The sequence below is a fragment of the Stegostoma tigrinum genome, chromosome 1, assembly GCF_030684315.1.
Source record: "Stegostoma tigrinum isolate sSteTig4 chromosome 1, sSteTig4.hap1, whole genome shotgun sequence".
Lineage (NCBI taxonomy): Eukaryota > Metazoa > Chordata > Chondrichthyes > Orectolobiformes > Stegostomatidae > Stegostoma > Stegostoma tigrinum.
This window is the reverse complement of record NC_081354.1, coordinates 4510363-4527549: the sequence shown is the minus strand read 5'-3', so window position 1 is coordinate 4527549 and position 17187 is coordinate 4510363. Positions and strand designations below refer to the sequence as shown.

The window sequence follows — 17187 nt, the reverse complement described above, 5'->3', positions numbered from 1 at the left end:
TGCTTGTGGTTAAAAGCTACAATAAAACATTATGATTAAACATCTAATAGTTGTAGTAGTTTGACTGAGTCACTGTTGATCATCTACCCCAAGCCTCATGCAAACTTTGTTGCTACTGACTTTTGTGTCCCACCTTCAAAGAGGTCTCCAGATTGGGACAGGGTTCAACTGAAAATTTCAAACCTGAGATTTTTATTAGAAAAAAAGCAAAGGAAGATTCTGAAGTTAGGATACAGGTCAGTCATGGTAGAAATAACTAGTGGAACAGGCTCACCAAACTGAATAGCCTCCTCCAGGCAAAGCTCTCATGAACCACAAACTGCACAGTAATAATATAAATCAATTTTACTGCACAGCTTTTGATCGAATCAACAGGAACCAAGTGGATTGAATAATTAAAAAGGTACTCATCACCTGTCATTAAGCATGACCGTAACAACAACTGAAACGGAAGTACTCACAAGTACACACTTTTAAGGTAAGTTGTTTGGTCACTGATTCCATTGTACATCAGTGCATCATGCTGAAATTTTAACTAACCATATTATCATTTGATGATCACTGGTATGCTCTTCTAAAACCTGAGATTGTTTTTATAGCAGCTTAACAGTTTGCAGTTAATTCGGGTATCAGGAATAGAAGTATTAGTTTTGAACCAGATGTATTTGTGTGCACATGGTATATACAAAGACCATATTCACAGAAATTACATTCAATCTGTGGGAATAAATTAACATTCTCATACTAGTCAGTGGCTTAGGAATTGCTCTGTGTATGACTAAGCCAAAATTCTTTAGGTTAACGCAAAGTAACTAAAGTTATCTATATGTGTATAGACAATGGCTGCAGGTATCGCATTTCTAAACTCCAGCAACTTTAACGCAGTGATTGTAGTCATTGACATAGGAACAACTAATGGTATGTCTTGAAATATGTCAAAATTTTGTGTCCAAACAAAATTCTCTGAACTCGTAGTATCTTAAATATGAAGTGGTATACAAGAAAAAATGGAAAGTGTCATGAGGGCAAATCAAAAGTCCTGCTTTTGGATTATTTTAAGCATACCAAGACTCAAAATAATATTTAGTCAAATGGTGGGGATGCTAGGTTTCACCATCTATTTCTTCATTAATTTCTGTGTCTTGCTTTTCACAGTTTAATTCACTGAGTTGTTTTTCTTCTTGTGCAAGAGCTTCTGATGCTGCGGTCCCATTTTCTACAGAATTGCAAGAATCTGAGTCACGTTCAGGCTCATTTTGTTCTATGCTGATGGAATGGGTGGCAGATACAGCCCCTTTGCGTTGTGGGAGGATACTGAAAAAGGCTTCTTGCCAGTTCTGCTTTTCCAAATACATGAGGATTATCTCAAATACTGTAGGAATCAAAATTTGCAGTTAGGTGTTAAACAGCAGAATGAACTTAGTACTTTTTCTTGTGTGATACCATAGATCTGCTGACAATTAGTGAAATAGATTAAGAAGTTCACCAGAAAATAAGAAAGGAAACTTTTGTTCATGTTTGACAACATATAATCCATTTATATGTGATGGTATTATCCCCATCTTTGAACTTGAAGGCTCAGTTTCCTGTTCCAGGGGTGTGTAATTACATGTTTGAACAGGTTGATTAAAATATAATCCATTAATGTGTTAGCTTTTCTTATTTCACTGAGCCGTGTGGCTCCCAAGGATCACAAAGATGACTATATTCTCAGGGTGCAAGAAACATCACTCGAGTCAAATGCATGATGCAAAATTTATTCTTGTTTTTACTCCACTGTCTGCACTTGACCCCAAAAACCCGATTTATTTCTTTCCTTGGAAATAAGCAGCCATAAATAAGAAAAAGATTGTAACCAAGATCTCACATGCAGGAAATTTGGCTTCTATCTCACCTCATTGCTCCTTTACCTTGGTCCTGTAATGTAATACCTAACTTCATTTCATCATTGTATCTTACAATGTAGATGCTCTATCTACAGCATCAGCATTGCATCTTACAATATCTACTATTCTGACTCTCTAGTTTAATACTCGGGCTGTGAAGTTCAAACTCAGCAAACACCTTGTTTGATGTGTGACATTGGAACAGCTGAAGACATGCATCATAACAAACTCTATGCTTTCAAAACAGTACACGATCAGATAAATTCCACTCCATGTATGATAATGTCATTAATTGTGTTGAAACATTTACGCTTCAGTTTATCGTCCGGATAGCCTTCATATAGGTTTTTTATAAGTGGCACGATGGCAATTTTCTTATCCCTAAGTATATTTCTAATTCCTTTTTGACAATTATTACCGAACCTACTTCCACCACCCCCTCAGTATATTCAGGATCATAGTAACTACTGTGTAAAAACGATCATCTACCCTGTCAACTGGTTATTAAGCTTCCTACATGTGAGAACAATTGCTTATTATTTACTCAATCAAAAGCCTCATAATTTTGAGCATCTCTATGAAATCTCTTTGTAACAATCCCAGTTTCTTAGTGTCTCCACTTAACTTAGATTCTTTACCACTAGTATAATTCTGCTAAATCTCCTCTACACTCTTCTCCAAGGCACTTTCATCCTTCCAAAGGCGTGGTGTCCAGGACTGTACAATTTACATCCAGCTGAGGCACAAACAATAATCGTTTTTCATAACTTCCATGTTTTTGCGTTTTGTGCCTCTATTTACATTTTCAGATGAATACTTGTTTCAGTAGTCAGAACCTCCAAGGTCCATTTGAAACTTTTAGAGTGGGCAGAACCAACTTTATTGGACAGAAAGCAAAAATTCAGTTTTCTGATGCTGCACTAAAGTTGATATTTAGCTTTTGAATCTTTTTGGGTTGATTGGCTTTCCTGGCATTCATTAACATACCATGAATAATCATTTACACCACAGCCTGTTGGAATCACATTAAAAGATGTAGCCTTGTTTGGCTCAAACAGGAAATGTGTGTTTACAAAGCCAAATGAGTAAACCTTTTTTCAAAATTTAGTGAGCAGAAACCTCTTTGCTGACTTGGCCTCTTCATAATTGGCCTGCTGTGCTTATTCAGCTCTACAACTCGTTATCTCTCTTCTTCATAATTGAGCTGAATCTGTCTATAAACACTTGCAGTATAAGGGACGAAGCCTGAATGTTTCAACAAGCCTGACCAAACAAGGCAGCCACACTAATGGCAGAAAATCGGACCTGAAAAACTCTTTCATGCAGTAAGTAGTTCTGAGATGGAACACACTGCCTGAGATTGTGGTGAAGGCAAGATCAATTAAGGCTTTCAAAAGGAAGTAGGATCATTATCCAAAAAGGAAACATTTTCAAGGTTCCAAGGAAACAGCAGGAGAATTGCACAACGTTAACTGCCACTTCTGGGGACCAGTAAAGACTCATTTGGCTAAATGGCCTCCTTCTGTGCTGTAACTATATTATGACTTTATAATTACCTGTATATGACATAAAAGCAGTACATTAAAAACAATTACAACTACATATCCTCAAAATTATTATGATACTTACCATGATTTACAGTTAACACTTTGCGACTATCCATTTTTACATAGTTTCTAAGGGGAAGTTGCGCATGTGCGATTCCCAACTCCAGTGCTTTATTGTATGTTACACCCTGAAATAGCCATGGAAGACCTAAGGTTAGTAATGCTGAACCTGTTTTGTAAAAGCACTTAACTTTAATTTGTATGAAGTAAACTTCAACATCTTGAATTTATACTGCACACTTGTCTGGAATCTCTGAGCTATTGCTGAGCTATTACAGAAACAAAACAGAAATTGCTGGAAAATCTCAGCAGATTATGGCAGTCTGCACCAGTCTGCTATTAACACAACCTCCAGCGGGATGACACCACAGGACGTATATTCCCCTCCAATCCTTTGTCAGCCTTCCACAAACACTGTTCCCTGTGGGACACTTTGGTCACTCTTCCTTCACTTCCACCCTGTCCCCATAGCCTAATAGCACCTTCCCTTGAAATCACAAAAGGTGTAACATCTGCAATTTACTTCGACTCTGTACATTATCCAAGGCCCCAAACATACCTTCCAGGTGAAGTAGCACTTTACTACACTTCACTCACTCTATTACATTTTCTGCTCACAATGTGGTCTCCTTTACATTGGAGAAACAAAGCGCAGACTAACTTTGCAGAACACCTACACTCTGTCCACAATAAAGACTCTGAGCATCCAGTTGCATGCCACTTCAACACAACACTAACTTCTCTGACAAACAGCTGTGTCTCAGGCTTGCTGCAGTACTCCAGCGAAGTTCAGTGCAAGCTGGAAGAACAGCACCTCATTTTCCATTTGGGAACCTTGCAGCCTTCTGGACTTAATATCGAGTTCAGCAATTTTAGAGCTTGTGCACCGTTCCCCAGGTTCTCCTCCATACAGTGGGTCTTGTTATCATAGGGGCTGCTACCACACTATCCAGTATCAGCTACTAGTAGCCCCCATCAGCAGCTATTTTCCTAGCTGCTATCAGTTCTGAAGAAGGATCACCAGACCCAAAATGTTAACTGAATTCTCTCCACAGATGTTGCCAGACCTGCTGAAATTTTTCAGCAATTTCTGTTTTTTGTTTAATTACAGAATGTTGGCTTTAAAGCAGGGAAGATGGAGAGTACCTTGTGGTGATTATGGTCAACCAAGCCACCTATGATATAAGCTTTTGTTGCATCCAGATCATTCAGCACATTGGGAGAATCAGAAGTGAGATAAACCAAGTCTTCCTTCTTTATGGCTTCACTGACATGTTCAGTTGTAACAGTAATTCCCTGACAAAGTCAATTATAACAGAGCATGTCATTACCATTAGTATTTTAACAATAACAATTTGCATGTATATAGCAACTTTAATATGGTTAAAAAGTTCTAAGGCACCTCACCTTACCAGTCAATACTTAGAACAGCCACATAGGGACTAAAGATGGAGAGGTTTCAAAAGAGAAGGGCTTGACAGGTGATGAGATTCAGGGTGGGATTTCCAGAGTGGAGGGGTTTGGAGCTAAGCAGGGCCACCATTAGAGGAGTGATTAAATTCAGGGATGTGTAGGCAGCCATAAATGGAAAAGCACTGACATCTTAGAGGATTGGAGGGCAAAAGGAGCCTTTCGAAACAGTGAGTGGCAAAGCCACTGGGGGGGGGGTTATAAATCAAAACTGAACATTTTAAAATTGAGACATAGTCATACTGCAGGATCAATGAGAACAGGCAGGGATAGGTGAATGGGATTTGGTGTCAATTGGGTTGTGGGCAGTAGAATTTTGATGAGGCAAGTTTCTGGAGGGTGGAATATTGGACATAAGCAGGAAAGCAATGGAACAGTCACATCAAGAGGTGACAATTCAGTGGGTTGGTGCATTAAAGTTAAAGTCTATTTTCTGCTGAAGCACAAAGGCTGATGAAAACAACAGTTCGTGATAGTCTAGGCAATCATCACAGCTAAAATCTTAAATCACTGCTTCCAGTTTAAGAAATATTTTGTGCAAAATTTCTTTGTACCTTCCAGTTGACCCAGCCTTTGTCATTTTCATCCATGTTCTTCTTCAACTGTCCACTATGACTGGTCAAATACATCTACGCAGAAATGAGAATTGGAATCAATAGCTACTCGAAGTCCATTGTCAGGACCAAGGTAAAATACTGAGCTTGAATAATACCTTATCAAAACTGTCAAACATTGTAATGTCCTTCGTATATGTGAATTACATTGAGGTACATCGCCTACTCTCTTTTAGGTCAAATAATGTAGTCATTTTTGCACACAGCTAGACCCCACTAAGAACAACACTACCTATTTCCTTAAGCAGTTCAGGGAATCTTTAGGGTCAACAGCAACAGGTGAACAGAACCTTGATTTTCATCTGGTTCATGTCCCTAATAATATAGTCTTCCCTCAAATGTATCATAAAGTTTCAGCCTTGATTATGTCTTCAACGGCCAGGAGGACTGATGTGAACCTTCTGGCTAATAGCAAGGTTGATTAGCAGTTGATGCTTCTAAACAGGTTTCTCTTACCTTCAACAATCTGCCTTATTTGTTAAAAACAAAATTACTTTATAAAATTCTACTCAGAGAACAACAGGCATTCGGTTCTCAAAAGTCCAGTTATGGTTAATGTCTTGGTTTGCTGACCAAACCTACTTTATCTTCTTGTCTTCAAGCAATCATGGTTGTCATCACCCAGACAACCATAACTGAGAATTTTTATGGTGTGACAGAGCCTTGTTATTTATTTTCAGGGAATATTTCATGATATCACAATCTCTAATTATTAAATGTATAAATGGTTTATTTATTGCCACTTGTATTTTATAGTGAATAATAGTGAAAACCTTCAACAGTTCATGCCACATTCAATGCATTTTGAATAATTTAAGAATAAAACGGATTCATGGGACTACAATTATTGGAAACAAACTGATGCATAGAAATATAAATATATTCTGGTTTTAATTTACCTACTTGAACCTCGAAATTTATTAAGAATTGAACCAAGCAGAATTCAAGGTTCCGCAATTGACAAATGTTTTTCAAGGTGGTTCATCTCAGCAGTTTTCTTCCTCCCATCCTGCTCATCACTACTCATACCAGGGAATCTGCTGGTATGATAAATCATGTTCACTTCATTAATAAAAGTTGTCACTTTACTTTGAGATAAATTAAAACATCATTTGAAATTCATCCTTGCATTCATAATTCTTAGTAGTTATGTAGATTGTAGTTTAATGTGGTAGGTGGGGAGTGGCTAGTTAAGTGCAGAGTCACCTTAACTAAATGATTCAACTTCTTATCAAAGAAAATCAGGAAAAATAAAACATTGAAGAATAGGCAAACTTCAATCAGAAAGTCATATCAACAGAAGTTTGTAAGAGTTAGAGGGCTTAATCTGATCTCTCCTTTGTAAAGACAGTTACTGGTATTTCAAGATAACAAAGTGTGAAGCTGGATGAACACAGCCGGCCAAGCAGCATCTCAGGAGCACAAAAGCTGACGTTTTGGGCCCCTAACCCTCTCTGAAGAAGGGTCTAGGCCCAAAATGTCAGCTTTTGTGCTCCTGAGATGCTGCTTGGCCTGCTGTGTTCATCCAGTTTCACAGTTATCTTGGATTCACCAGCATCTGCAGTTCCCATTATTACTGGTATTTCAAGTTGGAATTGTCACTTTTAACAAAGGGAATGGCATCATTTTCACATATGTGTGTTATTTGTTTTGGAGATCAAAAACTATAGTATTGACACTCACCCTCACAGGATGTGCTGCTTTTCGATTTTCTGCGTAACATCTCTGAATCTGTTTATGCAGTTTTTTGACATCCTAAACAAAACAATTAGATGTACCCTAGTCTTGAGGCTTTAACACTATAAACATCTCAGAAATGAAATAAAAATAATTAGATGCTCATTTCATTTTCCCAATACACTTATTCGCCATCCCTCAGCCCAGTCCAACCTTTCAAAAAAAACTGATCACAAAGCATACTGTAATGCCATGCTACTAGGGAAAGCAAGTGAACTGTTCCCAGATTTTTCTTAGTGTTACACAATAAGCATTCACCACAAACTGCTGGATTTTCAAAAGTAGGAAATGCAGTCTTTCAACAGCAGCACTATGCAGAGTTCTGGTCTCTATATTACAAAAGGTTCAAGGCACTGAAGAAAGTGTGAAAAAGATGTACAGGGAAAATACCAGAACCATGAACAGGTTGCAGGCCCTTTATCTAGCAGAAGGGAAATTTAATGCAGGAACCCGATAGAGGCCTTTAAGATCAGCAAAGGGTTTAATATTGTAGACACAGTGAAGGAACTTTCACTTGTGAAGGTAACAAAATATTGAGGGGCTTAAATATAAGGCAGTTACTAAGAAGCCCAAGAGGGAATTCAGAAATAGCATATTTGAACAGGGTGGATAGCATGTGGAACTTATCATCATCCAGGAGAAGTTGAGAAAAAATAATATAAAAACATAAAAGCAGCAGATTGATAAATATTTATGGAAGAAAGAGAAAGAAAGATATAAAATAGGATGTTACAAGGTAAGGTGGCAGGAGGCTCATATGGACCTTAAACACCTGCACAGATCACACTCTACTACTGAATGACCATATCTTCTATGTAATTCTATAAAACTACTGCGTGAATTTAGACAGTCATTGCAACTTTAGTCTGTCAATCTTCTTCACCTTCAGCACCATTAAACTGTCAAAGCTGCAGTCCAGAACAACACGAAGGTTACTTGGAGTGGCATCTCTCTTAAAGCGTTTCTTGGCAGATTCTTCATGTCTTTCCTCATACTGAGTTTGACGTTCTAGTTTTCTTTTAAGCTTTTTCTCTTTACGCTTTTGCCTGGCCCAAGAAGAACAGAAAGGTTAGTGGGAAATGGTTAAGTTTGCACTTTTAATCATTGAAAGAAAGGATATCTGCTAAGAGTCTTATGAAACAGTGGTAAACTTCCTCTTTCTGGGCTAGAAGATCTGTGTTCAAGTCCCAGCTGTCTCAGAGATGTTTCGTAACATGTCTGAATTACTTAAAAGCATCTCTACCCAAACTGCTGTTTCACACAGTGATAGTGTCCCCATCTCTGGGCCAGAAGGTCTGGGTTCAAGCCTCTTGTCAGGATGTAATGTAAGTCATAAAATGTTCAAACAGGCTAATTTCAAAACAAACAAGCTCCTTGATAACAAGGTGTGGAGCTGGATAAACACAACAGGCCAAGCAGCATCTCAGGAGCTGGAAAGCTGACCCTAGGCCCGAAACGTCAGCTTTCCTGCTCCTAAGATGCTGCTTGGCCTGCTGTGTTTATCCAGCTCAACACCTCATTATCTTGGATTCTCCAATATTTGCAGTTTCTATTATCTCTGAAACAAGTTCCTTGCTCCATTTTAAGATCTTCTTATGCATTCAAAATTACAATATTAGGACACACAGTTAGCTTAGACTGTTAAAGCATATTGCTAGTATTGCCAAGGTTTGGTCCCTATAGTGGCCATCTCTCCACATTTCCAGCAAAACGCACATTTTCTAAGTCGATGTTTTGGGTCGGGACCCATTTTCTGAAGGTCCCAACTTGAAACATCAACTCCTGTTCCTCCGACGCTGCCTGGCCTGCTGTGTTCCTCCAGCTCCACACTTTGTTATCTCTGACTCCAGCATCTGCGGTTCTTGCTATCTCACACATTTTCTAAGCGCTTTTGGTGCACTGATAATGTTCCTTCCTCTCAGTTAGAATGTTAAGGTTTAGGTCCAATTGCAGGATTTGGTGGCCTTGGAAGTGCATTGTAATATGTCCAAACAGGTTGATTAAAACAACATTTCTGAATACTTCTGTCTATTTAATGTGCATAATAGATTGTTCTGAAGAAAGGTTATTGACTTGAAACATTAACTCTTTCTCACCACAGATGCTGCCATAGCATCTTAACATTTCCAACATGATTGTTTTTAATCTTAAATTCCCAACAGCATCTATAGTATTTACTTTTGTGTGTTCTAATAAACATGATCTTTTTGTTTCTCGCTCTCCAATCATATCTTTTATCTCTCTCTATTTTGCTTTCTCTGCAGATTAGCTATTCTAACTTACACTTTCTTAATTATACTCTGCATGGAGGAATCTTCAATACAACTAGTTCATGAGAATTCACAACAGAGGATACTGAAATGCTCCAACTCTTCAATCATCACAAGTTCCAGGAGCTATTGCTCATAGAAAATCTGAGAAAATGCAGACTTAATAAATGCTGGAGACTGTTCACTGATGATTAAATCAAATTTCAAAATATTTGGTTTTTTTACGATTAGGCTTACCAGCTTTCACTGCACCTAGTATTTGAATTGCTTAATTATTCAGCAAGGTAATTGTTAGTAATTATTGGTGATCTACAGGCATTCAGAAATGTACTGATGGGTTCCACATCATGGCAGAGGAAAAATGTACGTGTAGCAGGCATAGAAGCAGTTATCTCCCCACTCATCTTCCCTGAATTGCAATGTGTATGCACTTTGAGCTTTTAAGGAAGTAGTTTAAAGTCTGACAGAGACTTTTTAAAAATTCATTCATGGCATCACTGATAAGGCAGCATTTACTGCCCTTCCCTAATTGTCCAGAGGGCAATTCAGAGTCAATCATTGCTGTGGATCCAGAGTCACATGCCAGCCAGACCAGGTAAGGATGGCAGTTTCCTTTCCTAAAGGGCATTAGTGAACCAAAATGGGCTCATGGTCATCTTTAGGCTCCTGATTCCAGAATTGTTTTAATGAATTCAAATTCCACCATCTGCCATGGCTGGATTTGAACCTAGGTCCCCAGAACATTATCTCGGTCTCTGGATTAACAGTCCAGCAATAATGCGACTAAGCCATCACCACTCCCCCTAGGGTGAGATGTAAAACCTCCAATCCTCAAAACCCCAGTAAAACTCTCAGAAGAATTTTGACTTGTTTGTTCACAGTAAATCAGTGGGTCCAAAAGGAATTAAAGTGGAGGGGTACTTAAAAAATAACTTATTCCCACTTACTTGCGATCCTCTTTTTGGTCTAGCCACTGTTTCTCTCTCATTAACTTTTTCATCTGTCTTTTTGACATTGGCTCCATTCTCCTCAGATTCCAAGCATTGTCCTCCATTTGATCTTTCCCTTCCATGGGATTACATTCATTGATTCCACGTTGCTCCAATCCTTCACTGCTTGAATCCCCAGCTTTTGCTAAGGCTCCGGATAGTTCTATTCCTTCTTCACGTGCTTTGGACGCCATGGTTAACCTGGCGTTTCGGACACTACATCATCACTGAAAAAGAAATCAGTTGTGTTAATTATGTCCACTAATTCTTCTACGTACTTTTTCACAAGCTAAAATAGAATACAATGTCGAGAGATTGGGGTGGGGGGTGGAGTGGGTATAACTGCGGGGTTTGTGAAAAGGTGGGTAACAGGGGGATCAGGTAGGGCCTGGGGAGGGGTGGTGACTGTGGGGTGTGGGGGTCACTGAGATTTGAGGGTAAAAGTGGGGCGTACAGTCACTGACAGGGGTGTGAGGGGGGTGCAGTGACTAACAGGGTGGAGTGGGGGAGTTTAGTCACTGACGGGGGGGGGGAGGTGTTTACAGTCACTGACAGGGGTAGTGGGGGGTGTGTTTACAATCACTGACAGGGGTACTGCGGTGGGTTCAAAGTTACTGACAGGGGTAGTGGGGGGATTACAGTCACTGATGGGTGTAGTGGGGGGGGTTTACAGTCACTGACGGGGGGAAAGTGGGCGGGTTACAGTCACTGACTGTGGGGGAGGGGAAGAGTGGGGGGGGGTTTACAGTCACTGACGGTGGTAGTGGGGGGGGGGTACAGTCACTGACGGGGGTAGTGTGGGGGGTGTTTACAGTCACTGACGGGGTTAGTGGGGGGGTTTACAGTCACATGGGGGTAGTGGGGTGTTTACAGTCACTGACGGGGGGGAAGTGGGGCGGGTTTACAGTCGCTAACGGGGGTATTGGGGGATTTAGCCACTGACAGGGGTAGTGGGGGGGGGTTTACAGTCACTGACGGGGGTATTGGGGGATTTAGTCACTGACAGGGGTAGTGGGGGGGGTTTACAGTCACCGACGGGGGTAGTGGGGGGGTTTACAGTCACTGACAGGGATAGTGGAGGGTGTTTACAGTCACTGACGGCGGTAGTGGGGGGGGTTTACAGTCACTGACGGCGGTAGTGGGGGGGGTTTACAGTCACTGACGGCGGTAGTGGGGGGGGGTTTACAGTCATTGACAAGCATAGAGAGGGGGTTTACAGTCACTGATGGGGGGGGGGAGTGGGCAGTGTTTACAGTCACTGACGGTGGTAGTGGGGGGGGGGTTTAGGTCACTGACGGGGTTAGTGGGGAGTGTTTACAGTCACTGACGGGTGTAGTGGGGGGGGTTTACAGTCACTGACAGGGGTAGTGGGGGGGGGTTTACAGTCACTGACAGGGGTAGTGGGGGGGGGTTTACAGTCACTGACGGGGGGGGAGTGGGGGGGGGTTTACAGTCACTGATGGGGGAGTGGGGGGTTTTACAGTCACTGACGGGGGAGTGGGGGCGGTTTACAGTCACTGACGGGGGAGTGGGGCGGGGGTTTACAGTCACTGACGGGGGTGATTGGGGGGTGGGTTTACAGTCACTGATGGGGGTGTGGGGGGGGTTTACAGTCACTGATGGGGGAGTGGGGGCGGTTTACAGTCACTGACGGGGGAGTGGGGGGGGTTTACAGTCACAGACGGGGGGGGGGGAGTGGGGGTGTTACAGTCACTGACGGGGGTAGTGGGGGGGGTTTAGAGTCATTGACGGGAGTGGGGCTGTTTACAGTCACTGAAGGGGGGGAGTGGGGGGGGTTTACACTCACTGACGGGGGGAGTGGAGGGGGGTTTACAGTCACTGATAGTGGGAGTGGGGGGGGTTTACAGTCGCTTACGGGGGGAGTGGGGGGGTTTAGAGTCATTGACGGGGGAGTGGGGGGGGTTTACAGTCACTGACGGGGGGAGTGGGGGGTTTTACAGTCACTGATGGTGGGAGAGGGGGGGATTTACAGTCACTGATGGTGGGAGAGGGGGGGGATTTACAGTCACTGACGGGGGACGTGGGGGTGGGTTTAGAGTCACTGACGTGGGAGTGGGGGGGTTTACAGTCACTGATGGGGTATTGGGGGGGTTTACAGTCACTGACGGGGGAGTGGGGGGGGGTTTACAGTCACTGATGGGGGTAGTGGGGGGGTTTACAGTCACTGACGGGGGAGTGGGGGGGGGTTTACAGTCACTGATGGGGGTAGTGGGGGGGTTTACAGTCACTGACGGGGGAGTGAGGGTGTTTACAGTCACTGACAGGGGAGTGGGGGGTTTCCAGTCACTGATGGGGGGCGTTTACAGTCACTGACGGGTGGAGTGGGGGGGTTTACAGTCACTGACGGGGGGAGTGGGGGGGGGTTTACAGTCACTGACGGGGGGAGTGGGGGGTTTTACAGTCACTGATGGTGGGAGAGGGGGGGATTTACAGTCACTGATGGTGGGAGAGGGGGGGGATTTACAGTCACTGACGGGGGACGTGGGGGTGGGTTTAGAGTCACTGACGTGGGAGTGGGGGGGTTTACAGTCACTGATGGGGTATTGGGGGGGTTTACAGTCACTGACGGGGGAGTGGGGGGGGGTTTACAGTCACTGATGGGGGTAGTGGGGGGGTTTACAGTCACTGACGGGGGAGTGAGGGTGTTTACAGTCACTGACAGGGGAGTGGGGGGTTTCCAGTCACTGATGGGGGGAGTGGGGAGGGGTTTACAGTCACTGACGGGTGGGGGAGTGTCGGGGGTTTTACAGTCACTGATGGGGGTAGTGGGGGGGTTTACAGTCACTGACGGGGGAGTGAGGGTGTTTACAGTCACTGACAGGGGAGTGGGGGGTTTCCAGTCACTGATGGGGGGCGTTTACAGTCACTGACGGGTGGAGTGGGGGGGTTTACAGTCACTGACGGGGGGAGTGGGGGGGGGTTTACAGTCGCTGACGCGGTGAGTCGGGGGGATTTACAGTCACTGACGGGGGACATGGGGGGGATTTAGAGTCACTGACAGGGGTATTGGGGGGTTTACAGTCACTGATGGGGGTAGTGGGGCGAGGTTTACAGTCACTGACGGGGGGGAGTGGGGGGGTTTACAGTCACTGACGGGGGGGAGAGGGGGGGTTTACAGTCACTGACGGGGTATTGGGGGGGGTTTACAGTCACTCACGGGGGGAGTGGGTGTTTTATGGTCACTGACGGGGGGGAGTGGGGGGGGTTTACAGTCACTCACGGGGGGAGTGGGGGGGGTTTACAGTCACTGACGGGGGGGAGTGGGGGGGTTTACAGTCACTGACGGGGTATTGGGGGGGGTTTACAGTCACTCACGGGGGGAGTGGGTGTTTTATGGTCACTGACGGGGGGGGAGTGGGGGGGTTACAGTCACTGACGGGGGGGAGTGGGGGGGGTTTACAGTCACTGACGGGGAGAGTGGGGGGGGTTTACAGTCACTGACGGGGGAGAGTGGGGGGGTTTACAGTCACTGACGGGGTATTGGGGGGGGTTTACAGTCACTCACGGGGGGAGTGGGTGTTTTATGGTCACTGACGGGGGGGGAGTGGGGGGGTTTACAGTCACTGACGGGGGGAGTGGGGGGGTTACAGTCACTGACGGGGGGGAGTGGGGGGGGTTTACAGTCACTGACGGGGGAGAGTGGGGGGGTTACAGTCACTGACGGGGGGGAGTGGGGGGGTTTACAGTCACTGACGGGGGGAGTGGGGGGGGTTTACAGTCACTGACGGGGGAGAGTGGGGGGGTTACAGTCACTGATGGGGAGAGTGGGGGGGGTTTACAGTCACTGAGGGGGGGAGTGGGGGGGGGTTACAGTCACTGAGGGGGGGAGTGGGGGGGGTTTACAGTCACTGACGGGGGAGAGTGGGGGGGGTTTACAGTCACTGAGGGGGGGAGTGGGGGGGGTTTACAGTCACTGATGGGGTATTGGGGGGGTTTACAGTCACTGATGGGGGGAGTGGGGGGGGTTTACAGTCACTGACGGGGGGAGTGGGGGGGGTTTACAGTCACTGATGGGGGGAGTGGGGGGGTTTACAGTCACTGATGGGGTATTGGGGGGGTTTACAGTCACTGATGGGGGTATTGGGGGGTTTTACAGTCACTGACGGGGGGATTGGGGGGGGTTTACAGTCACTGACGGGGGGATTGGGGGGGGTTTACAGTCACTGACGGGGGGAGTGGGGGGGGTTTACAGTCACTGATGGGGGGAGTGGGGGGGTTTACAGTCACTGATGGGGTATTGGGGGGGTTTACAGTCACTGATGGGGGTATTGGGGGGTTTTACAGTCACTGACGGGGGGATTGGGGGGGTTTACAGTCACTGACGGGGGGATTGGGGGGGGTTTACCATCACTGACGGGGGGAGTGGGGGGGGTTTACAGTCACTGATGGGGGGAGTGGGGGGGTTTACAGTCACTGATGGGGGTATTGGGGGGTTTTACAGTCACTGATGGGGGTATTGGGGGGGGTTTACAGTCACTGATGGGGGAGTGGGTGGGTTTACAGTCACTGATGGGGGGAGTGGGGGGGTTTACAGTCACTGATGGGGTATTGGGGGGGTTTACAGTCACTGATGGGGGTATTGGGGGGTTTTACAGTCACTGATGGGGGAGTGGGGGGGGTTTTAACAGTCACTGACGGGGGGATTGGGGGGGGTTTACAGTCACTGACGGGGGGAGTGGGGGGGGTTTACAGTCACTGATGGGGTATTGGGGGGGTTTACAGTCACTGATGGGGTATTGGTGTGGTTTACAGTCACTGACGGGGTGAGTGGGTGGATTTACAGTCACTGACGGGGTATTGGGGGGGTTTACAGTCACTGATGGGGTATTGGGGGGTGTTTACAGTCACTGATGGGGTATTGGGGGGGGTTTTACAGTCACTGATGGGGGGAGTGGGGGGGTTTACAGTCACTGATGGGGGTATTGGGGTGTTTTACAGTCACTGATGGGGGTATTGGGGGGGTTTACAGTCACTGATGGGGGGAGTGGGTGGGTTTACAGTCACTGATGGGGGTATTGGGGGGTTTACAGTCACTGATGGGGTATTGGGGGGGTTTACAGTCACTGATGGGGGTATTGGGGGGTTTACAGTCACTGATGGGGTATTGGGGGGGTTTACAGTCACTGATGGGGGTATTGGGGGGTTTACAGTCACTGATGGGGTATTGGGGGGTTTACAGTCACTGATGGGGGGGGTGGGGGCGTTTACAGTCACTGATGGGGGTATTGGGGGGTTTACAGTCACTGATGGGGTATTGGGGGGGTTTACAGTCACTGATGGGGATATTGGGGGGTTTACAGTCACTGATGGGGGTATTGGGGGGGTTTACAGTCACTGATGGGGGTATTGGGGGGGTTTACAGTCACTGATGGGGGGAGTGGGTGAGTTTACAGTCACTGATGGGGGGAGTGGGTGGGTTTACAGTCACTGATGGGGGTATTGGGGGGGTTTACAGTCACTGATGGGGTATTGGGGGGTTTACAGTCACTGACGGGGTATTGGGGGGGTTTACAGTCACTGATGGGGTATTGGGGGGTTTTACAGTCACTGATGGGGTATTGGGGGGGTTTACAGTCACTGATGGGGTATTGGGTGGGTTTACAGTCACTGATGGGGGTATTGGGGGGTTTACAGTCACTGATGGGGTATTGGGGGGGTTTTACAGTCACTCACGGGGGTATTGGGGGGGTTTACAGTCACTGACGGGGGTATTGGGTGGGTTTACAGTCACTCACGGGGGTATTGGGGGGGTTTACAGTCACTGACGGGGGGGTAGTGGGAGGTCACTCGGGGGAGAGCGGTCACGCGGTTTGCGGAGGACGTTGGGATGGGGGTCCCCATCTCCATGGTAACAGGTTCAAACGCGGGCCGACCGTTAAACGGGTAAAACGGCGGCGATCGCGCGCCCGCGGCTCGTGCGAGTCCTGTCCGTCAGGAGAAGCCCGACTTGAACCGGTGACTTTTTTTTGCAACTTTCGGGGCTTACCCTATGGTTCCGGGGGTGATGGGGCGGACTTTAGAGCCTGGCAGGCTCTGTCTGCCAAGGGTGGAGGGGATACAGTGAGGCTCGGGCCCTGTTTACCGCCTTCACCGTTAGGCCGAGGGGCCAGTGCCAGAGCCAGGCGTGTCGCCGCTCGGTGGCGTCATCAAATCGCGCCCAGCTCCACGTGGAGCACTCCTGCTCCTTGCAGAGCCGAACTTCCGGGTTGTCGCTAAAAGGGGAGTCTCTCATTCATAGTTCCGATGAGTCTCGGAATGTTACTTGTGTCCCTCTATCCATGATGCTGCCAGACCTACTCAATTTTTGCAGAAATTTCACAGAATCACTGCAGTGTGGAAACAGGCTCTTTGTCCTTACAAGTCCAGCACCCCACCCAGATCCATTCCCCTGTAACTCACCTAACACATCCCTAAACATCACTGACAATTTTGCCCTGGCCGCTCCACGTAACCGGCACATCTGTGCACTGCGGGAGGAAACCGGACTTTGGAGGAAACCCACGCAGACACGGGGAGAATTTATGCTTTTGTTTCAGTTTTCCAGCATCCGCAGTTTTTTTGTTTTATATCTCCCTCATAATGGGACATTGTGT

At 45.9% G+C, this 17187-nt stretch overlaps 1 protein-coding gene across 2 annotated transcripts; it reads right to left on the bottom strand.

Moving 5' to 3' along the window:
- Nucleotides 1-330: 330 nt before the first annotated feature.
- On the bottom strand, nucleotides 331-16751 carry trmt10a (tRNA methyltransferase 10A). 2 transcript variants are annotated; one of them, XM_048531076.1, is made up of 8 exons: nucleotides 16581-16751; nucleotides 10532-10800; nucleotides 8198-8360; nucleotides 7261-7332; nucleotides 5518-5592; nucleotides 4640-4789; nucleotides 3516-3621; nucleotides 331-1372 (listed from the first exon to the last, which is right to left on the bottom strand). In XM_048531076.1, exons 2-8 carry the CDS (start codon nucleotides 10765-10767, stop codon nucleotides 1104-1106), a joined length of 1071 nt encoding a protein of 356 aa, XP_048387033.1. In that variant the 5' UTR covers nucleotides 10768-10800; nucleotides 16581-16751; the 3' UTR covers nucleotides 331-1103. The 2 variants fall into 2 exon arrangements, with proteins under 2 accessions (XP_048387033.1, XP_048387043.1); XM_048531086.1 differs by lacking the exon at nucleotides 7261-7332.
- Nucleotides 16752-17187: the final 436 nt, after the last annotated feature.